At 35.8% G+C, this 18,703-nt stretch overlaps 1 protein-coding gene across 1 annotated transcript in view; it reads left to right on the top strand.

The window, feature by feature from the left end:
* SNX29 (sorting nexin 29) overlaps positions 1–18,703 on the top strand; it is a 96,381-nt gene that overhangs the window by 25,052 nt on the left and 52,626 nt on the right. The window contains exons 13-18 of the mRNA XM_057367307.1: positions 804–932; positions 6,656–6,738; positions 9,616–9,722; positions 14,334–14,450; positions 15,270–15,325; positions 16,273–16,354. Coding sequence (XP_057223290.1) covers positions 804–932; positions 6,656–6,738; positions 9,616–9,722; positions 14,334–14,450; positions 15,270–15,325; positions 16,273–16,354 — 574 coding nt within the window. The remainder of the gene's footprint in view (positions 1–803; positions 933–6,655; positions 6,739–9,615; positions 9,723–14,333; positions 14,451–15,269; positions 15,326–16,272; positions 16,355–18,703) is intronic.

Here is an 18,703-nt window from a genome sequence, read left to right as displayed (position 1 = left end):
GTGAGTGGCTTTATGTTTACTTGAAGCAAAATGATGRTGTAAATGTAAAAATCATCAGTAGTTTCTATAAAATGCCATCAAACCTACTTTCTATTTATTCAATTTATTGAAACACATAGTTAGATGAATGAAAATACAAATTTATTCCATGCATTAATAGGGCTATTTTGGTAATTTATATTTTCCTATAGGTATTTTGTGGTTGTTTTAATGCTGTGCCTACCAACTGATCCTATTTTCCTGCCACCTCTTCTTCCCAGTCCCATAATTGCAAATTATTGCCTCATTCAGCTTTATGGTTTTTTTTGGCAGAWGGACCAGGATACTTTGGGTTTTGCCATTATGCATTGTGCTGACCTTTGCTATCTCATCAAGGGTTCTTACACAGAGGTCTGTGGCAATGCTTTTGGCAGARACAAGAGCCTTACTATAAATACATTTCTTATAGGTTATTCCCAAGATGTATGGACTTGCACTGAAGCACTGAAAACAGCTTATAAGCTTTTTTTGAAAACAAATTCTTTCTGCATGGTGGCACAGTAGATCCCATAACAGGTTGTGCTTTGGGCATGTTGACAAGRCAGTAATACAAATTAATAGTAAGCATTTGCAACTGCTTTTTCCTTGTAGCTTTTCATATCTTTGTATAATCAAATCAGGTGAATTTGTTACATTGACTAATGAAATTTTAGGATGACGTTAATGGCATCATTCAGGCAAGCTCCTGTGTGWTTCTTAGAGTATGCTCTGATTACCAGGTAGTGTGTGCAGTGTTCTAAAGAGAGGCTGTTGSCTTCTTGCAGATCCCTGCGGAATCTGCTGGATGCAGAGATGGAACATTCTGCAGCACTGAGGCAGGAAATGGAGAACTGCAGGAGGAAGGTAGCAGAACAAGAAGAGCGACATGCCACGAAAGTCCAGGCCTTGACACGGTAAGAAGTGCTGAAAATGTCTCAAAAAGTGACTGCAGGGMTACAAGGGAATAAAAGAGTCTGCATACAAGAGAAATCATTTTCCTGTGGCTAAGTTTGCAGAAGAACATGAATGATTTAGGACTAATAATCCTATTGTAAGCCATAGCTGTCGCTAAACATTAYCAACAGGCAAGTACCAAGTTCTGAAGTGGTGCAGCTGTTTTTTCCCATAGCTCTAGGAAGATCAGCTGGAAGAGGTTGCTCAGGACCATTTGCAGGCAGGTTTTGAATACCTGCACAGACAGAGACTCCCCAGCCCCTTTGGGCAGTGCTGCTGGCAGTGACTCCTTGGCAGTTCTGTGGGGTCCAGGCTGCTCTTGGCTTTCTTTGCCACAAAGTGAGTGTTGCAGGTTCATAGTCARCTGCTTGTCCATCAGGGCTCCCAGATCCTCCTCAGAGGTGTTTTCCAGCCTTCCAGCACTGAGTGTCTCGGGCTGTTTCTCCCTAAATGCAGAACACTGCATTTACCCTGGTTGAACCTCACAGACATTTTCTGAGCCCAGCTCTCCGGCCTGTCCCAGTCCCCCTGGATGGCAGCACAAACACACAGTGTCTCTCTGCTCCCCAGTTTTGTGTTGTCTGTGACCTTGCTGAGGATGTGCTCTGGCCCAGCATCCAGGTCATTAATGAAGGTGTTAMACAGCTTTGGTCCCAGGAGKGATTTGCCTCCAGCTTGACTTTGTRGTACAGTTAAATTGAAAGAATTTTAACCCTCCTTGTCTCAGTGTGATTCAGCTTAAGAAAGACTTTTGAAGGTACATGCTGCTGTGATAGTGTGATTTTCCTTCTTACAATTCAAAATAAGCTCTAGAGTAACCATGGTGTGTAAAATCTTGGGGGTGATTCACATGTATAGTAAACAACAAACAATCCAAGAGTTAAATCATCTTCCTTATCCCAGAGAGAGGTGTTTGTTTTCTGCATGCATAGAGTGTTTAGTGTCAATCACAAAGTACCACAGCTGAGACTCCTATAAGCTTTTTATTGCCTATTTGAAAATGATAAATATAAAGCTTTCTTTAAAAAAAAGGTATTTAGGATGCTACTAATTCTGCTTTTGATGACACATCAAACCAAACAACTCGCTTTGAGGGAGGGAGAGATATGAATAAGTGGTTTGACATTCATGTGCTGTAAGGCAATAGAGACAATGCAAATACTTCATCATTTAATATTCATGTTTCAGGTTATAGGAGTTGTATATTCATATTTCTTTGACTCACTCCCCCGCAGTGTTAGAATTTGCAGTGACATATGGGTGAATCAGATATTTGTCATGCACATACCTCTTTAAAGAATAGATAAGGAGCTTTTATAACAAGACCTGAAGAGTTGCTCACTTGGACTAACTAGGTATTTTTAAACAAGTCAGTGTAATTTCTCTTTGTGCTATATGGGTCTGTTGTGTTGATTGCTCCTCTGAAAGTCAGCTTGCCATGTCATGTGATAAAAACAGTGTTGGGAGCCGCTTAGGCATGATAAATTCATGTGTCACCGGTTACTTTGGACTGGGGAGGCATTTCTTTAATGATTCATTGCAACTCATTTTCTAGCATACTCACACAAGAAACTTTGCATGCAGTTTGCCTGGAATATAGCTTTTTCTTCTTAATTTTTGTGTTGGCTCACTTTGCTGTAGGTGATGGTGCTGCAATAATGAGTAGTAAATCTTTTAAAATAAATAATGTTTTAAACCAAGTATTTGAGCAAGCTGAATAATCTAAAGAATTTGAAGTGAAAAAAAGTTTGGAATTGGTCTGTGAGTGCTGCATAATACACTAGGTGAGTAAGAGGAAAATGAGTTTCCCCAGATATTTTGAAGTAATGAAACCTCACTGTTTCCCTTGAAAACAATCGATCACATGACCAGAGTAGAAAATTTTCCTCAGTTGTAATGTTCTGAATATTTTAAAGAAAGGGAAATCATTCAGTAACAATCTGACTGTTGTGATTTGATGAATGAATATTTTTTAGATTATGAGAGCTGATATTTATGTGTGTCTCCAAAGCTCTTTTGAAGAATTTGACATAAATAGCTTCCTGAAGGCTTTGAGAACACAAATTTCAGTGACACATCAGTCAGTGCTGAAATGATGGCTTCTGGAAATCTGCAATTATTCAGCTGGTCTCCTGGACTCTCCCAGGAGTCTCTGGCCTCCCAGACAAAATGCTAGTTTACTGAGAGGCATTTTCTTAAGTTTCCAAATTCTCTTTGAAAAATGGAAAAAGTCTTAGGTCAGTTTAGTTTCAAGTAGTGRTAATCTCATTGTTCCATGTGAAATATTTGAATAACTCTTTCATAATGGTTACTATATTGTTCCAAAAGGAGCAGGTTCAGGTTCAGCCTATTTCCTGGTCTTCTGATAGAATACACTCAATAGTCTCTCTAGTATAATGTTGTCAGCTGTTTTTTTTTTCCTTCCCTTTTTTTTTTTTCTTTTTTCCGATTGTTTTGTTTTTGGTTTGTTTTTATCCTCATCAATGAACCTTTCTCAAATTGCATGGACATATTGTGCCAGTGGCTTCTTGGCAATACTAAAGTTTTTTAATTGAGATTCTTTTTTTTCTGTGTGGAATACTATTACATCCCTTTGCAAGGCAAAGAAATTTATTGGAGTTGACTGTGAAATTGGATAATCTCAGATTGCATATTCTTAGACTATATTCAGCAATGTTGGAGGAAAGCATATTACAAAGGACAGGCTTTGTAGCAAGAAAAGCAGGTAGAGAAGATGAAAATGCACTGTGTGGGGAAATGGGGGATGAGAACTTGGCTCTACTTTATCTTACACTTCTACTTCTCCTGTTTACTGTAGATTCTGTAACGTAATCTGCCTCCTCTATCTGCTGTCTGTCTTCCTTAAACCTCCACTGCTTTTGGATTTGGCATTTTCTATTATTCTGTTTTGTAACAATCCTTTCACAATCATGATCCTTCAGTGAGGGGTGAAATGATGTGTGGTGYATCTTGAAATGATTCCATCGCTTCCCTTAAGCAGCTTCTTAGAGGAARAACTATCTCTTGTTCTTGCTTGTGAAAACTAATTTGAATATTCCTGTATTAAATGATTTTTTTCTTCCTGCTTAGTTAGTTGATGACATGTCACAAGTCATTAGTAGCTCCTCTACACAAAAAAAAAAAACCAAAACCATACTGGAAGTGGAAGCCAGCACATTTAGTAAGGGACAAAGGAGCTTCCAAGAGGGAGGAGGAGGAAGAAGTGGATGAGAAAGATTATTTGGCAGCAGGGCATCAATGAGGGCAGGAGGAAGGGGAAGAACTCCTAAACAAGGTGATAACCACCCAGCCTCCATCTCTCAGTGAGCTCCCAGACACAGAAAAGGTTTCAGTGCTAGCCCTGCTTCAGCTGCAGCCCCAGCCCATGACAAGCAGCTAAGTTTATCACATTATTCCTCGTTACWGTGTCTTCTGCAGATTGGTTTTATTATATAATCTCATTATATTGTATGTAGTTCAACTTCCACTTCTATGAGTAACAGTTCTCATTTTCCTTATTTAATTTAGGGTATATTTGATATCAGTTAACTGTGATCTTGCATCTCCCAATAGCAGAATCATTCAGGTTAGAAGGCATCTCTGGAAGTCCTCTAGCCCAGCCTCTGCTGTAGATTCTACAGATTGTTGCTGTACATTATTTATTTCAATTAATTCTTAATTCCTGCAGGTTTTTTTATTGTTGGGATATTTGGTGCTTTTCTAGTATTTCCTAAAAATATTGATTTTTTTATCAAAACATAGACATCAGTTAGATTCTTGTAGTTTGGTTTTTTGTTTGCTTGTTTATTTTGTTTTTTCCAAGAATGAGAAACAATAAGCTGATACAGAGGCATATTAGAAAATTGTGACTGGGCCATAGTGGCCTGCTTTGAATTTCAGTCAAAACCTTAAGTGAATTAAAGGCTTTCTAAACTTCATCTGTGCTGTATCAGTTGTCAGTAGGCACAATAGTAAAATACAGATTTTTTTTAATGCTGTCTCAGTACAGACAGAAGGCAAGGAGTCTATTCTCGTATGTAGAAATGAGGTGATATATGATTATTTCATGAGAATCCTTWATACTCAATATATTGTATCTGTACACTGTTATTTTCATGCAGACATTTTTACAATTCTGGTGAGAAACCTTTTTGTTTAGCTGTCACAGAATTTTTTTCATGAATGAATTATTTAGGTTTGTTTTAATATAGTATATTGGATTATACTGTGGTTTTTTTTTGTTTTCTTCCCCTTAACCTGAATATTAACATCTGTCGCTAGTGGAAAAACTGATTTATAGTCTCAGAAATGAAAAATATCATCAAATGCATTAAATCATCAAATACTCTTAAAATTCAGACGTCGAGCAATCAATAGCTTCTCAATTATTTAGCAATGTCCTACTGAAATGCTGAGTAAAATTGAGGCTACAAAGTTCAACAAGCTGACTTGAAATCCATAGGAATGTGGATATAGTAACAATCAAAGCTTCTTACAGGAGCAGTATAGCATTGCTCACAACAGCAGTTCRTGCATGTGTGTACATAAATATATGCATATTTTATGTGTGTATATGGATCATCAAACATATTGCATGTTTTTTTGAATGYTTCTAATTCTTAAATAAATTCCCATAAATAAAAAGCCTTTTCTTTTTGTGCATCTCCTGTTGACAGTTTTTTTGTGCTGTGTTACATGCCCAGGTACCATCGTGTCTGGAGCRTGGCCTTGGCCATCCCAAATTCCCTCCTCTCTCTGAACACTTGTGYGTGTTCTTCTGGATTTGTGGCACCTGCATATTTCTACCTTGATGTTTTTTTRAAGAAGAATAAAAGTTGTCTGAATTCACAATCTTGCAGCACATTTTAGTTATGTTTCTTCGGTATAAACATTTGTCATACTTTCTTAACTGAATTGGCTTAGGCAGATAATTGAATTTTCAGATACATGATTTGTCAGCTTTGTTTAAAATTCAATCAGTTGGAGCCCTTTTTATTTCTCCCCAAATATAAGCTAAGGTGCTTAATRTTGTTAAGTGGAGCCAGGGTAGTACCTGGTTTGGATACTTGTACACTCCAAAGGAAAATGAGACAGGCACAGGCACTGAACTCTGACAGCCAAAGGGATTACCTAAATTTCTTGTCTTATGGTTTTCATTTAGGAATGGTTTGTGGAAAWTTTTTACCTTGAATGTTGTTACTGAAGTGCTGCCATTTTCTTACAATGATAAAGCCTGTTTCTAAAGCTGAATCATTATTTACTTGGAATTAGATAGTTGCAAAAAGTAAAATAATGATTTCATTTTACATTGGCCACTCTGAATTTCCTTGTGTAGTATTCCTTCCTCAAGTTTTAATTGATGGTGATTTAGACAGACTGCATAGTTTGTTTGCCATCAWTATAGCATAGTATAGGAAATCTAAATTAAACAATTAATGGAAATGTTTTGATTATGAGATAGTTTGTTTCACTGATGTGTTTATGTSGTCCCGGAAAACTAATTTTCCTGGTACTCTGCTGTTGATGAATTATTTAATGTGTAAGCCTTTTTTTTTTTYCCCCTCTCATCATGGTGACCCAACTTAGGTAAAGCTTATTATAACAGCCTGTTTCCACTGAAAAGAGCTTTTCATCTATTTTGAGAAATGATTATACTTATTTATTCTGTTTTTTTAATCAATAGAGAAAATGAAGTGCTAAAAGTGCAACTTAAGAAGTATGTAGGAGCAGTCCAGATGCTCAGAAGAGAAGGTCAAACAGTGGAAGGTAAGGATAAAATGAAGGGGGGAAAAGAATCCATGCACAGAGTTTGTTTTTCTGTCTGCTGCCATTGAGGGACTAATATCTCCCAATAGTGAAAATTAACATATTTGATGTATTTTCTTTTGTGAAAAACACTAAAGTAGTTTTTTGTATTCTTTTTTACASAGCATTTTCTAGTAAATGAGGTAGTCTTGCTTTTTTCAATAAGAAATTTTCCAGAAAAAGCTGTCAGATGAAAATTTAGTTAAAATAAATATCTTTGAATTAAAGTGATATTGGACTATAAAAATAAATTTAGTTTGGAGGTCAGTATTTGCAGCCTGTGTGAAATAGACTCTGTACTGAGTAGTAATGACCAGATTTTATACCTGAAAGACAATGAGTGAAAATCAGCAATTTTACCTGTTTGGCCTGTGATAGGAGTATCCATGAGGGGCTGAATTGRTGTCTTGGCTCCCAGTCCTCTCCTGGTGGGACCTGTATTTCCACTGCTTACAGAAGGTGTTTAGAGAGATGAGAGGGGTTTTCAGGAATAAGCACCATCAGATTTTTTAAAATTGTGAATATTTTGGACATAGAAGTGGTTGAATGAATGRATACTACTGCTCTTAAGGGCTAGACACTGCACTTCTCTGCAGCTTCACAGCTTCATTCATCCCTAAAAGGATATTTGTTAGTGAGAGCACATGTTTTTACTTCCGACTTTGCTGGAGTGTAGTGATTCATATTAAGAATTATTCACGAAAACCATYGCTTAGGCTTCCTATAATAGCAGAAATTATCCTTCATTAGGTAGTGACAGTTTCCATGATGAGTRTAATTATAGGAAAAGAAAAAAAAATATTCCTAGGCTAGCTATATTGCACCATGGTAAAATTATGCAGATTAGTGAGTGATAAGAATAGAAACTGAGTAGGATGGTCAGATTTTGTAGATGAAAAAGGGGGATGGAACAGTACCAACATTTCTAAATAGGAATACATGTATACTTTATGCTGGAAGGATATTTAATCAATCCACAGTAATTTTGTATAATGTTTATCACTAGTGACCAGAATAAATTTCAGCTACATGCAATATTTGTAATAAACTTATCTTACATTCTAACTTCACATGTTGTATTTTTATAAAAATAATTGTTTTCCTTAGCTGCCCTTGAAAATTTAGGTGAAATTTTARTAGTACTGGGCCTCTCAAAGTACATAAGCATGTAAATAACCCCTGAGAAGTAGCTGCAAAAAAGGAGTGAAACAAAAGGAGTTTTTTTTCTTTTACCAGTTTTATAGAAACTATTGCACCCATGGTTTGAATATATMATGTGTATTTTTAATGATAATAAATCTTCTGAATGGTATCAAAACAAAAGTCTTAAATGCATTGTAGGTTTTAAAACATAGATTTTCTGTGACTCTATTTTGAAAGAGTCAGGATAAATTTGGCTTGKGCTGTTATTTTTATCACTATAAATAATGAAGACTCTACATGTTTGCTACAATAATCAGATCAAATGCTATTGAGTATGGCTTTTAAATAGTTTCCTAAAATAATAAATGAAACTCAGCTTGATACTTTGCCTTGTGGTGACTTAAAAAGGCCAAAAAAACCCACTCAGCAAATGTGATTATAAGTAAATTACTCAAAAGTCAGAACTATCTGCTTTAAAAATGAGTGATCACTGCTTCAGCCTGAGCAGTTTGATATTGGTATTTAAATATTTAATAAATGAGCATCATGATTTCTCAACCATCAGCAGGAGTTGGCTCTGTACCATTTTTCAAACCTGCTTAGAGAGAAAATTTATATAAAAATGCTGATCTTAGAAGTCTGKCTGAAGAACTTCAAGCAACATTTACAAGAAAAAGATCTTGAAATAGCTTTCAAATTCACTTAAATAATAATAAACTTCTAAATTCTTCCTCAAAGCAAAAATCAGTTCCCAGGCTCAAGAATATTTAGTCAGATAAATTATGGTCTCTCCTACCTACCTTAGTGCGGTTGTTTGTAGAGCTCAGATTTTGAAGAATGGTGAAAGCCTTTGTTCAACTTCTCTTTTATTAGGGCTTTACTTTTATGGTTAACTTGTTTTCTCAGAAATTCATGAGCTGTGAGGAAAAGTTGAATTGGATTTTGTGTAACTTGGAGGAGATTTACTTAGAATAGGCCTTAAAGCGTTCTTCAAATCCATAAAWGATAGCTGGGAACAGGAATAGAATAAACTGTAGTTTTCATTCACTACAGATAAAAGGAGAAGTAATGGGCTGACATGGCAGGTGAAGGAAGTTGGATTGCATATCAGGAAAACCTTTGTGAGAAGAATACTTAAATTGCAGTAGGTTGTGCAGGGAAGCATGATATCTCCCTTCTTGGAAGTTTCTAGGAATAAATTGGACAATTAACTGTCAGGAGGGGAATAACAGCTGATTCTGCGTGATGCAAAAACATGAAATACTGGATGAAGTGTGGAATGTCCATTCTCAGCCTTATTTTCTGTAATTTCTATGATATTTAAGCAGTCAGTACAAGTAATATGAAACAATATTTTGGAAGTCAAGTATAAAAAAAGGCTTCAAGACAAGAAAAGGCTTAGTTTTAAAAGACTTTGGGCAGGGCTTGCAGCTACTACACAGATATATTAGCTGTAATCACAGAACAGCCAAATGCTTTTGGTTTCCATTTTTTTCTGTTAAGATTCCAATCCAAATACTGCTCAGAAAAAACTCCCTGCAGAAGTTGTATTTTAGTACTGGTAATACTCTTTAATATTATGTTCTGGATCAATACTTTTAATAACTGTTTCTTACCGAGCTGTTATTTCTAAACAGGRTGTCTTAGATGTTTATGGAATTTAACCTTTTAATTTGAGGTATSTCTTTGTTATAGTTCTGCCAAACATTTGGAGCACTGATGGTGAATTTACAATTCCAGAGCAAAAGCAAGTAGAAAACAATGAGGAACTGGCCAACTCTTATGAAAGGAAATTGATTGAGGTAAAGTTTCTACTCCCCAGATTTTATGGAATCGTAATACAATGTTCAAAGCTTAAATAGTTTCTTTGCTTAGTTGTTATTTTTTTCCCCAGGAATGTAAAAGATAAATCTGATTTTTTTTCCTTAAAAAAGATAATTAAATGTACTTTTCCTAACAGGGGTACACTTTTATACTCTGATATTAAAATGAAGGTTTTAAGAAATAAGCAGGTTCCATAAAGTTATAACTGATGGTGATGAAGTTGAAAGCATCACAGACAGTAGGTTTGAGGTTTTCTGTAAATTACAGTTCATAATTACAGGCAGGGCTGTGTTGGCAGTTGAGCTTTATTTAAAATGAGGACACAGTGAAATCTGTAGCTTTTTGTGTGCTTTCATGCTGATTTCTGATTGCAAACCATGTTTCATTTTTGTATCGCTTATTGAATAGTGCAGTAAGSAAATGTGTGATAGAAGCTACTACTTCTGTTGATATGACCATGTTAGAAAAAGTTCCYAAGGCAAGATTTACTTTTAAGATTAATGTAAAATTCATTAAAGGAAAAAAAAAGATAGATTAGGGTTTCATCCTAAATTTAAATACAAATTATTTTCAAGACAAAAGTAATGAAATTTAATATCTAATACCCATATCTCTTATTAAATATTAAAAGAACATTTTTATAAAAAGTAAAACAATTCTCTATGTCTTACTCTTGCCGAAAATATTCTGAAATTGGATACCCACATTAACTGATTAACATGAAGATGAGTAAAAATKCAGGTCATGGATCAAAGAGCTTAATACTGTTCTTCTAAAACATTCAYACTTGGTTATCCTTTTCTCACAGGACCATGTGAAACTAATTCTCCCCCTAATGCTTACCTTTGGTTGAGTTCTTCTGACTCCTTTCCTCTGTTCTGTACCTATCAAAAGAATATCTTAATTAAGAACACAGGTAAAATCTCCTTCAGCTTTGGAAGCCTCCTTGGTTGTCCCAGGTTTGTTCTGYGTGCTCAGGAGTTTGTTGCTGGCACTTTTGAGTTTGTGGCAGAGTGTCAGCGGTGACACAGTTTGCGATGTAGCCACAGGAAAACTTCCTTGCCAATCCCATTGGGAAGAGGGAGGCTGCATCTTAATTCACTTAATTTCACTTATTAATCTCCAGCAATATCTTCATGTRCCCAAAAAAAGGATGTAACCCCTGTAAAAACCCTTCTTGAAGGCTCTCAGCATGGCATGCAGTGTTAGTCTCGGTAGATACTGGTAGGACTGGACACAATTGACAGAGACTGGGAATTACTGTGAATGTGAATAAGAAGTTCATCTAACATGCACAGTTCCCAGTTTATTTTGGGATGAAAGCTGCAGCTCATTTTCCACTTGTCGGTTTTGATGAAACCTGATTTATGCTTATCTTGTAGTGTAGATTTATGCTTATCTTGTGTAGTGATAGTAAAAACCCAACCCACCAAAAATCCACACAACAAAACAAAACCCAGCCAAAGCAGCTCAACACCACCCTTGTTCTCACATGGTCTCAGTCTGTCTYTGACCAAAGAACTTCTTTGCAGATGGAAATATGAGAATAGACAACGGAGGTTTTGAAACAGAAAACAACGATGGAGCATTTCATGGCTGTATAATAGATTTTTCAGAACTATCTCTGCTATTTGGAGTTTTGCTGTTTTTCACTTGTAGAAAAAATGGAATTATTAATAGTTAATAGCATACCAGCTCTGCTTTGCAGACCTTTGGCGTTGTTTCTTTTGAGGAAAAGATGCAGGAGAACATTGATTTTTGAAAAGAAAATCTTCTCATGGGAAAAATAGACCCATGCTTCTACTAAGAGCAAAAGGAAGCAACTTCCAGTGCTGTCTAGAGTTTCTTGGGAAACATGTTTTGTATTTTCTGACTATTGCAGAAAACATGCCTATACCTGACAAAAGGTCATTAATTCAGACGTGGCTTGTGCAAAAACTTCTATGAAGCCTTAACTGCAACTTACACCAAAAAAAAATCTTGGGTTCCAGTAAAACACCCTGTAAAAATTACTAATTTTTGATGGTTGCAGGTCTTTATTTATTTAATTTTTATTGTTGCATTGCTGTTAAATGTCTTTTCCTCTATCTAGAAGTGTGTCCTTCCAAGACAGATTGTATCATTCCATGCTTAGTGAAACTTTCTTATCCTGTTTGAAGTTAACTGCTTGGTSCTTTGCTGTGAAACATGAAGTGGTATTTTCTTTGTTATTTCTCTGGAGACTGCTCTCAAAYGTGGTCCTGCTGGGCACTGTAACTGTAGTGCTCTCAGGCACTTAGGCTTTCTTTTGACAGCAGTTCCTTAGAGTTCTCTTAGTGTGGAAACTCAAGTGTTTACTTTAGCCTCACTTCATGAGAAAGATTTGGGCTCTTTAAACTCTTTTCTCGTATAGGAAGGAACAAATCTAAATGATCCTCTGTCCAAGGGAAACTTAGATTATTTACACATTATTTTTTTGCTTTAAGCAAATTATTATGGAGAAAAACAACTTAAGGAAAACTATGAAGCATAAGCTTAAGCTTCATTGTKGAGTGAGGAAATGAAGATGTGATGACATAAAATGTACCTGAAAGTGTATAATTATGAGGAGATCTCTATTGTTTTAGCAGACTTTGATGTAGAAAAAAATAAAGGAACTTACATTAATATTGTTATTCATTGCTCCTTTTGATTTGCTGKGATGGTAATGCATTTTTCTTTGACAAGAAGTAGTATTGAAGTTAATTACTAATAAGTGATATCTGCCAATTGTCCTTTTAATAATAAACAGCRAGTGATTTTCTGTTTTATTTGCTGATAAATTTCCTTTTTTTTTACTTGAACTTTGCTAGGGACACATAAATTTGTGCATTCCTTGTAGTGTTTTGAGAGAGTTGTTGAATTTCCATATTAATTGAAYCTGCAAGTAGAAAGTTATTTCAAGAACATCCAAATTAGAGGGAGAGAAAAGAGTCACATATGACTCTGGATTTTGTTCTTCTGATAGAGACAGACACCGAAAAATCAAACATGATTTCAAATGTGCAAACTACTGAGCTTTGTATCCGTTCATAAATCTGTACATTGCTTTTTATAACCAGTCAACAGCAGTATTGCTGCTTTTCTCTGTGGATTTGCAACWCATTGTGTGCTGTATCTCTGTACCTGAAATGAAGGAAGTTCTGCCTTCCAGCYYAGGCTCTGTGTAATTAAGAGTGACMTATTAATATTAAYCTGATATTCTTAAATGTTACACCACTCACTTTAAATTGGGATTAGTGGTTAAGCTAGTATGGAAAATAATTTATCTACAGTTAATATTAATGTTTTCTCTAGTTGGCTTAGTTTTACTCTTTTTTGAAAAGATCAATTACTGGATTTGGAGACTCCCTCTAAAATAAAAAGAAATTGGAAAATAAATTCACCTCAAGAAAATKATTTTATTTTTTATTTTTAATCAATGATGTCAGGTTGTGGCTTGTCAAATTGAAGCTGTTTTTTTTTCTATTTGCTTTGATTATGTGAAGGATACAGGTTTGTGTGGAACAAAGCACTAAATTAAAAGCAGGCACTAAATTAAACTGATTTCAACTGCTTTATTTTGGGGAACTTCCCTGGGGAAGAGGGAGAAGGCAGAGTGATTCAAGAAAAGGAAATAATGAAATTCACAGATAGTAATGAACTGCTTCCAGAAGGGAAACTATGAGCTCTTAAGAGATTTGGCAGTATTTCAAGTCCCTGTGCTATTGTTGAAGGTGTCTTGATTGAAATTCATGTTCAGCTGTGCTTTCATGTTGTTACCCCATTGTCTCCGCTGTTGTCTGAGCTTTGGATGGGGATATGAGGAGGCATTCTGAGAGCTGCCATAACTGAGGAGCAGCTTTACCAATGCTGCTGGGGCTCTGGGAGGGTGCAGCAGTGCCCAGTGCTCATCTGACTGCTGTAACTTTGCACCCTTGTCAGTCCCCAGCCCTTGGCACTCCCAGAAACATCCTGCATCACTTGATGTTCTCATGACTTACAATGCAGAGCAACAGCCACTTTGTGTCCAAAAGGCCACTCTGTTTACCTGTGAGAACAGCCTGTGCCACAGCCTRGCTCTGGTGTGTTTAGACTCCTGTGAGCTTTCACAGACTTGCCTGGAGTGATTGACTTCTAGCTCCAATCCTGTTAAAACTTTGAGTGCCGAATACGTCACTTAGGAATTATTGAAAGAGTTTAATGCAGTTTGTACATTTTGCATTACTCTGAGTTCAAAATATTGCGATTAATTTGTACCTGTTGAAGGCTGCATTCATCAAAGAAATAAACTGAGAGCAGAAATTAATGACTGTTTTATTAGAATCAGTTGTCATATCATCTCAACTGATAGGAATAAAATTTGACATGATGTTGTATTTTGTCCTATTGACTTCAATATGGAAACTACATTTCAAGGCAGTAGTCAAAATTATAGCAATGTCTGTTCTTAATGATTAGTTCAAACTAATGCATTAGCAGTAATTGGAGCCTATGGAAAAAAATGTTGATATAGGTGTAAGAAATTACACATTTTGATTTTTTTTTTTTTTTAGTTCAGAGCTCAGTTATCCCTTGGCTTTGCTTTTCAGGTGGCTGAAATGCATGGGGAGCTGCTTGAATTCAATGAGAGGCTGCACCGAGCTCTGATGGCCARGGAAGCTCTGGTGTCCCAGATGAGACAAGAACTGATTGATCTGAGAGGGCCGGTGAGTGTTTGTTTACTGCACTGTGCAATATCCCTCTGCAGAAGGCTCAAACATGTTATTCATGCTGAAGTATCTGTTAGCTGGTAAGAAATAAAAGATCTGTRTGAAGAATTGGCTCTGTACAATTCCTTTCCTCTTAACTATTCTAGCTTATGCTTTACATTTTGCATTTTCCTTTTAAAGGAAAGAAGATATCCTTTTATGTTTATTCTAKCTATAAAGTAAGGCAAAAAGCTATTGCTGTTTCAGTTSTAAATGGCCTTGCAATCTTTTTTTCTAACAATTGCTACTTCCTTTGATTCTGCAGGTATTAGTCCGTCATTGTATCTTTATGAACTTTTGTAGCTATATAATGTTTTGTAAGATCACAGCTAAAATGATCATTGTCCTTCCCTTAATGGAAGGGAATTTTATTGGTTGTAAAAGGAAGTGATCAGTAGGTTTTATGTGCTTTATATTTTCCCATAAGTTGCTTATACACACAAAATACTTTGTTTTAGCCTCTGTTGCTCATAAAGGCCTAACAATGATGCTCTTTMCTGGGCTTTCTATACCTTTCAAAATTACATGCTTTTATAAACCCCAACTTGTTTCTTTACAAAACTGTAGCAAATTCTAACATGAAGGACTCACAAGGGTGATATGTTTACAATCCTCTTTGCAGGATTTTTTTTTTTCTTTTATTGTCAGTAATAGTTTTTACTGGCATTTATAACACTGAATGTTGAATTGTAATTTCCTTATGATATTATGCTTTCTTAATTGAAAACATAATAAAATAATCAGTGTGTGGAAATTATTTCTGTGTTGTAAATATAGGTCCCTGGAGATTTGAGTCAAACATCTGAAGATCAGAGTTTGTCAGATTTTGAAATGTAAGTTTCATGATTCACAAAATTCTCTCTTCATACTGTCTTTATGGGAAAGAAGAATGAGCAAACAAATTCAATAATTTGCTTTTCCCATATTATTTCCAATAAATGAATTCTGAGCTGTGGTGATCCATAGTTAAAAAGTACAGAGAGCTGCACCATCCATGGCCCAGTGTAGTTAAAAATATTGAATGCAAGGAGTTTAGATTTAGGGAGATCCTCATGGAGTGCTTTTTAAATGCCCCAGGTCTTGGTATTCTGCCGAAGCACCAACAAACTACTGCTTTTATTGCTTTGGGTTTGATGGATCCTGGTTGCTGTTCATGTTGTGATGGACTTTTCTCATTTTTACAGAATAGCTCCTAATCAATGCTACAAATACTACAACAAAAAAAAAAAAACAAATCCCCACAAACAACTCACCTCAGACTGTTTTAGAGTGTTGTGGTTTGGGATTTTGCCTTTAGTAGTCAAACTAATGAATTTTGCTTTTGTGGATGAGGGAGTGAAAATGTAGCTGATGTGTTTGAATCATAGAAATTTGGAGGTGAATGATGAAGAGTGGATGGAAATGGTTTCTTCATAATTGTGCAGTGTTCTTCTGTTATTTAATGAACTTTAGCTGAGGTTTGCGGTCCCAAATGTTGAGTTCGTTGAAATGAATAATGAATAATCAAATGTTGTTAAATGCATGCTCTGGAAAAGAACCCCAAAACCCAGAAAACTTGCAGAAGGAATTGTTTCTGTTGGGTTAATTTTAGGGAACACTTTTAGATTCAGCATGTATAAAAAGTTCAGTCAGAATTCCAATTTTTCTGCTACTTCATTTGAAATGTTAAGTTGCTTTGTTGATCACTTTGATCATTATCTAAATCACTGGATGTGATTGCTTTGCAGTTCTTATCCATAAATATGATTACTTATTTTAAGTTTTTCTCTYTCCTCCTCAGATCAAATCGTGCTCTTATTAATGTTTGGATTCCCTCAGTCTTCCTGCGTGGCAAAGCTGCCAATGCATTCCATGTTTATCAGGTAAGTGAGACAGCATTCCAGGGATTTTATGGAAAAGTTTCTGACTGAAACAGCACATTTTAATAATTTAGAACTCTCCATATAATTTCATTAGCGATCAGCTAATGAACAGCATCAGTAACTTCATATATATTCATCCATAGGATTGTGTTGATTATTCAAAYAGCATATTTTGAGGGTTTACTGTTAGTAGTTTAATACTTTAAAAGCATGCTGAGATGACTCCATTGTTCAGGAGTGCAGCAATTCAATATTAATCAGTAAYGCCTTCCTCAGTGTGCATATACATATTTTACTTCAATTTTGAGTTTAGCAGCAACCAGCAATGTTGCTTGTCAGACAGAGAGATGTGGTTTACTTGAAAACATCTTGAATAATGAAACAAATCTTCACTGTGTGTTATCGAACGTGTTCACATTGTGTTCTGCCTCAGGCAGATCTGAATTTAGGGGTTTGTGCTCCAGCCTGACTTGCAGTTGAAGCATTGAAATTTTGTATTTTTCCTTGATTCCTGGATCCTTGGTTTCAGAACAGTGATGCCCTCCATGGGTAGGTTGGCAGGATGAATTTCAAACACTCTCTAATGTGCTGTCCCAGGCTGTTTGTATTTCTTGTTTGTGGATTGTTAGCTGCTGCAAAATTACTCTTTTGTTTCAGCAACATGTGCTTAGTTCTAAACAAGATTGCTGAGGCTTGTTAACATTGCTCTCACTCTGAATGATGTTTTTTTGTAGAATTTTGAATCATGTATGAARTGTTGGCAGGTAGTTGAAAAATACAGGAAAGCACCCACCTTTCGGCCAGTAAAAGACAGTGAAAAATAAGACTTGAGGTAATGGAAAGAAAAGCCACCAGGATGGGAACAGTTAGTAATTTGTTCAAAAACATTGAACAATCAATCAAATTCAGATACACAGGTGTGTGGAAACCTAACTTGTTGACAAGTGTGATTATTTTTGTCTTTCTGGCTTTCACATATTTCTCCACTCTGCTGTCACTGGCTACACATTCTTGAACCCAGACACAAGTCTGCCARCACAAAAATTCTTAAAAGCATCAATATCTCACCCCACCTGTTACTCTGATGATGTTGCAGTTCCACGACCACTAGAAAAGCTCTGGTTTCTCCTGCTTCTTCCCTGAGTTTCTCTGTTATTTTTCATCTCCTTGAGCAGGGAASTTGGACCAGATGGCTCCCTGTGGTCCATTCCAGCCTAATCCATTTTGTGAATTCTTTGAAGAATTTAATATATTTTTAATTTTACTTATAACTTGGTATCAAATTAGGTTATTAAGAGTTCAATATTTGTCATGCAGTTTGACTAAACATCRTTATACAAGTGGCATCATCAAAGCCTGCAAAGTATGCTGAATTCATGTGTGCTATAGGTGTTCTGCACATTCAAAAGGAAAAACGTTGAGATAAACTAATTCCCAGTTTGTAAGAGGTTCAGAACTTTACTCAGAATCTCCTGAAGTGAGTAGAGGGTTAGATGTTGCTTGTCATCAATGRAAAACAAAGAACTTGTAGTTGAAGGGTAAGCCTCTTGTGAGCAGGAAAATGAAGCAAAATATTTCTAAAAGGTTAGAAACTCTGAATCTACAAAAAGACAATTTTGAGAATTTTATTCGGTTTTTTATGCCTACAGCACAAAGCAATAATGGTGGGCATTCATAGTGTGCTAAATTCTGTTTGTTGGTATATTTGAAAAATGTGCAAGTTCTTCTGAATATGCTCCATTCATTATCTTTTCACACTATCAGTTTACAGATTTTTTTTAATGTGAAAAGTTAAATATAGCTGTCTAGAACAGACACAGTGTAGTCAAACTAGTTTGTCTTTAGTTACAGAACAGCACAGGTTACATGGAATTTTTCCAGTGAACAGTTGTATATTTGCTCAACTTTGTGTTTTAATAGCTGAGAGAAAAGGAAGTAAGGATTACCTGTGTAAGTGACCTAAAACTTCTATAATTCTTTTTAAACTTTGATCATGGCAGATCCTTCTGTTGAGATCTTTCCTTATGGRAGAATCCATTAATATCATTCCTGACAGTTTTTGATCTCAGTAGGACGAGTGTCACTGGTTTTCTGCCACCGTGCATGTGAAAAAGAGGTGTTTTCCCAAAYAGACATACACAATTCTGTGATGAAACAATTGGAGTGAGTGCCACATCTCTGATCAGATATGTAGTCATGTGCTTGCTGAAGATATATTTTATATTTTATAGTGATCAGGAAAGCATTAATTTAGAAAACTTCGGAATAGCTTCAATACCAGCACTGTGCATTTATCTTATTAAATGTCTGCCAAAACATGTGCTCCTGATTACAGAGAATTTGATTCAA

This window comes from Malurus melanocephalus, unplaced genomic scaffold (assembly GCF_030028575.1).
Source record: "Malurus melanocephalus ecotype Western Australia unplaced genomic scaffold, MMel_1.1 scaffold_77, whole genome shotgun sequence".
NCBI lineage: Eukaryota > Metazoa > Chordata > Aves > Passeriformes > Maluridae > Malurus > Malurus melanocephalus.
The sequence above is the reverse complement of the archived record's forward strand: the minus strand, read 5'-3'. Positions and strand labels throughout refer to the sequence as shown.